Source organism: Kryptolebias marmoratus, linkage group LG3 (assembly GCF_001649575.2).
Source record: "Kryptolebias marmoratus isolate JLee-2015 linkage group LG3, ASM164957v2, whole genome shotgun sequence".
Classification (NCBI taxonomy): domain Eukaryota; kingdom Metazoa; phylum Chordata; class Actinopteri; order Cyprinodontiformes; family Rivulidae; genus Kryptolebias; species Kryptolebias marmoratus.
This window is the reverse complement of record NC_051432.1, coordinates 10047360-10052655: the sequence shown is the minus strand read 5'-3', so window position 1 is coordinate 10052655 and position 5296 is coordinate 10047360. Positions and strand designations below refer to the sequence as shown.

General features: G+C 39.7%; 1 protein-coding gene across 1 annotated transcript in view; it reads left to right on the top strand.

The window, feature by feature from the left end:
* Positions 1-5296, top strand: part of prss12 (serine protease 12) — a 34347-nt gene that overhangs the window by 14581 nt on the left and 14470 nt on the right. Inside the window, exon 8 of the mRNA XM_017407473.3 lies at positions 3826-3967. Coding sequence (XP_017262962.1) covers positions 3826-3967 — 142 coding nt within the window. The remainder of the gene's footprint in view (positions 1-3825; positions 3968-5296) is intronic.

The following is a 5296-nucleotide window of genomic DNA, read 5'->3' as shown; positions in this document are numbered from 1 at the left end:
GGGTTAGATTCTCCGCCTCAGCGTCTAACCTAATTTATGCTCCTTGTGTTAATCACGATCTCTGTTTGTGCCTACGACTCAGGTTTCTTGCCACGCCACGACTACGGACCTAAGGAACTACTTACCTGGAAAACCGAGGACACTTACCTTGTTGCTACTGGCTCGTAATCTGGAAACACTGGAATTGCACCTCTCCTTCTCGATGCCGCAACCTCCTTCAGAACCTGTAAGCAAACAAAGAGACTTTTAAGAACCTAGCTACCATCTTGGAACCAGATTGTACCCGAGACTCACCCCGCTCTCCTTATCTTGCAGACTCCTCCAGACTCCGACCACTGTATATAGCTGCACATGTAAATAAACTCACTTACCGTTATTCTCGTCTCCGCGTGTGGTTTTGGTTTCGCTCTCTGGACAGAAACACTCGAGTTCATGACAGTTGCGATATTATTTTTGAATATTGTGATAACGTTATCAGCTGCAATAACTTCACATTTTCTTAATTCTTCTGTTTTTTGCCTTCCTCTGAAGGCAAAAGGACAGTATTGTTTCTGCCCGTGTGTGTGTGTGTTTACTTGTTGGTCTGTCAGCAAAATATCTCATGAACCAATAGATGGATTTTAATAAAACTCTAACATGTACTCAAAAAAGTATTCACTGGATGTACATCTACAACAGATTAACTTTAAAGAGTAATCCCATTCAAGATGGTTTCCGCAGCTAAGCAACCTTAGAAAACACATAATGGCTATAACTCAGTCAATTCTACAATTACTGAACTAAAATGTGGTGTGGTAGTAGCTGAGAGTCATTCTCTGCACTGCAAATATTGCAACAATTTGCTTAAAACTTTGGCACTGTTAGTGTCAACACTATTAGGAAAATGTCTCATTACCACTTGACAGCTCTTAATGAAACCCACAGAAAGTAATTAATGGATTCACATCTGCAAGTGATTAACCTTTGGAGTCAACCCAGTGCATTATGGCCGCCACAGACAAAGGACTATTACTCAGCCAATTTCACTGATATTGAGCTAAAACACAGTGTGGTAGTAGCTGAGAGTCATCCTCAACACATACTATAAATTAACACGTTTTGTGAGATTTTCCTCGGGAGCGTGCATAACGCCATTTCCAAGGTTTCACCAAAGCTGCTATAACTGTCTCTTCTCATCATAAGTTGATCTGAGTTTAAAACAATGACATGAAAGGCAGCATGTGAGATGCATTCCTTCAAGTTATTATAGTTACTAGACTTTTATTTTCTTCTCTTATCACAACACTCACAAATCCCATTTATCATGTAAATGGGATTTACTAAAATTACTTATTATATCATAATTATGCAGTTTGTATGTGTGATTTATTGCAGTCCTTTGTGACACTGATTTTGCACACATTGATACTGTCATAATGATCATTTTTTTTGGTGTATCGTGCTGTCCTAATGTACTCCTAGGAACATTTTAGACTCCTCATTTACTTTCACATGCATGTATTTGGACTGTGCAAAGAAAGCAACTGGAGTTAGGCCAAGCATGAAAGGGGAGAACGAGCTAACTCCGCTCAGAAAACCCCGCACGGACAAGATTTGATTAGTGCAGCATAATATTTACCGGACAACTTCACCTCTTTACAGGAAGAGACATTCACTATTCAGCAGGATCCGAACTTGCTGAAACCCTGAGCAGCGTCATTAATCATGTCAGTGCCTACTGCCTCCAGACATCAATAAAGATGTAGTGAGCCGAGACACGGCAGAGGCAGATAAGTGGCTCAGATTTCACACCACTGTATTTGTCTTGATGTCGAATCTTTCAGATAAGCCTGGCCAATGTCACCAAAATGTTTCTCTGTGGGTTTTTTTTTTACATCCCATTGAATAAAACATTAGCAGAGTTGTTACTGCTTTGTATTTAGAGCTCACACCAACTTAGGTGGGTCCAGGAGGCCAATATTGCTTAGCAAGAGCCTGAGGGACCCTTTCATCCTCCAAACGTCCCACTTAAGATATGTGTCATAACTGCAATTTGCGTGTGAGTTTGCTTGTGCGCTTGCGTTTGAGTGTGTATGAGTGAATGCAAATCCCTTTTTCCTCTCTCAGTGAGCCACAGGCAGATGAGTCTATGTTTACTCTGGAGAAGGAAGAAACAGAAGATAAGCCGGGCAGTGCTTTGAACACTTTCTCTCCCCTCTTTCACACTTGTTAGAGATTGTTACATTGAGCCGTGTGAGAACCCTAATGCAATTTGTTTGCTGTGTGTGCGTGTGTGTGTATGTGTGTGTGTGCTATTCTAGTTAAGAAGCGGGGAAAAGTATTTGTGTTTCAAAGTAAGAAGACAAACATGAGCATTTTATCATTAGCCAACACCAGCAGTGAAGTAAACATTCCCACAGTTAACTCCTTGACTCCCTAATCTCGCCCTCCTACACTTCTTATGTCTCAGACACCAAATGTTTGAATATTGCATGTTATTCCACTTAATCCAAAGTGTGAGTTCATGTTGAAGATGATGAAAATTAAAGGTCTAGCATTCCTTAAAGGGACCCACACCACACCATCACCATTCTGGCCAGAGTTTTAAACTAAAATGAGCTTTCTGTGTAGTGAAATGACACAGTTATGAGCATTTTTGTCAAATATTAAACATATTAAGCTCAATTTTATGCAATATTGCATATCTTCCCCAATCTACTAATGCTCAAAGCTTGTTTTTGGGATGACTCTTAGCTACTACCACACCAAATTGTTGCTCAGTATCTGTAAAACTGAGTTATACCTATTTTTCTGTTTTGTAAGGGTGGTTAGCTGTGGCAGCCATCTTATATTAAGTTACCTCCAAAAGTTAATCAGTTGTAGATATACAAGCAGTTATTACTTTCTAAGAGTTTCAATAAAATCCATTTGGTGGTTCTTGAGGTATTTTGCTAACAGACAAACACACATGCACACAGAGACACAGGAAATTGCACGATCACCTGCCTTGTTCAGAAATAGTCAACACACAAATACATACGTATTCATTACCCTGTTCAAATGAAAGAAAGTGCTCTTTTTGTAGCTATAAGACATTTTTTGACCAACCTGACTCAAAGCGCGAGTGTAAACTGCTAGGGAAACTTTCCCCACATGGAAAAGACATTAGTGTTCACTCTAATGAAATTAATATACGATGGTGTGCTTCTGCAACCGTGTGCATTAAGGAATGCTGAGCAGAAAGTACAGAGTGGATTGACTAACAGGGTGTCTCTGAACGTCTCAGAGAGAAAGAACAAAACAGAGAGGGAAAAGAGGGAACAGAATTTCCCCAGTCTGGGCACACACACACACACACACACACACACACACTCACACACACACACGAGATGGTTTTCTGTAAGATGGCAGGCAGGTGTTCCCGTGAACTTCCTTTGCAGAGAATGTGCCTGTACATGCTGCCACTCATGTTCGCCTGGAGGATCAGGTTTGTTAGGAATGCATGTGAAGTTTCTTTGAGCGTTTCCACACTCTGCGTTTTAAAGATCTGCCGGGAACTCAATCGAGCCTTTGCCAACAACGGGCAGAATGTTTTCACCGTAAATTGTCAGGCTGATCGCTGCCCATGCTAAAAATGGTTCTGTTAGAAGTTTCTTCCCCGTACCAGATAGTTGTTTTGTTTTTTCTTTCAAGTGCTTCATCATATGGGAATGAATGAGTTTCCTTACGGAATATTTGAAAGACTTTACATCAGTATGTGAAGTTTCCTCAAATTACTTGTAAAATAGGATTTAGAGGCTCCATAAATCAGTCGAAATGTAATGAAACTGTGTGTGACTCCTGCAGGTATTCCCATAAGGCTTGTGGGAGGAGAAAGCTCCAGGGAAGGTCGTGTTGAGATCTATCTCTCTGGTCAGTGGGGCACCGTCTGCGATGATGGATGGACCGATCATGATGCTGAGGTGGTGTGCCGGCAGTTGGGCTTCAGGTATTCATATATGCAATTTGCCTTATGGAGAAAAGGCTAAAAACAAGCTGAAGTGCACAGAAGAACTTTCTATTTCAACACACAGTCTGCAGGTGTAAAATCCAGTCTGAGTAGTACAGATAACTTGTTGGTGGGATATGTTCATTGTAATATGTAATGATTACAAAGGAGCTATTATCAGGTTGACTTTTTTAATGGCCACATCATTTAAACTCCTCCTCCTATAACATTATCTGTGTTCAAGTCAGACAAGAAGAAATCAAACCAGTTGTTCCACAGCCATTATGGTGCAAAGCTGCACCGACTTATACACAACTTTATCCTAAGATTGTACCTGTAGCAAAGGTGTGCAGTAATAGAAAACACAGCAGGAACGGAGGAGATTTGGCAGATGCTTTCTTTTACACCTTTATGGTGCAGCCTAAAATCAAACCATGTGTATATAATGACGTCTAAAGAAGCCAGAAAATGTGGTAAGGGGTTTTCTCTTGCTAGATCATCTGACACTGTTTAGACACCAGTGAGCTGGGATATTTTTTTGTAAGTCTGTGTGGGTAATTTGGTTGTTGTTGTTTGGAGAACTGCTTCTATTGCTTGACTCTGAATATTACTGACAACTTCCTCCATTGAACAAACTATGGTTTGGACGGTGCTTTGAGAGAGACCACTGGCCTCTAAATGCAACAATTGAGACGCACATTCTAGTAAATGGTTTTTGCATGATATATATAAAGTTATATATATATATAAAGTGTCTTATTTTGTTTTCGGTTGTGGTCTAGATCAGGATGTTGGAAAAGAGGTCAAGGTCTGGAGAAAACCTTACAATGTGACCACTTGTTACATTACACTCGCTTAAATGAATCCAGACTACCTACTCTGTTTGAAAAATCCATCACCACCTTCGACTTGGCGTATATCTGGTACACCTCCCCTGTTTCTCTGCCTGTATTTCGATTTTTCCTCTCTTTTTTTCCCACCTCAAACTCAAGCTCACATCTTGATTGAGTTTACATTCAATTGAAGACTAAAAGAAGTGCTTAAATTATTTAAAATGGCTTTTTGTGTGAAATCTGATTCAGAATTAACATTACTGTTTTCCTGTTTTTTTTTTTTATTATTATTACTTTTCGGTATGTTTTTTTTTCTGTCTGACTATGGGGCGCCGTTTGTAAACGAGCTTGTGCTCAAAATTCATGCCTAAATTTTGTCACATTTAGCTTCAAACACTGTTTAAAAATGTAGTGTGGATTTTCTGATGTCACTTTTTACAACATTTAGCGAGTTAAATGTAATTGTTACAGCTACATGCTAAATATAAATCTAAAT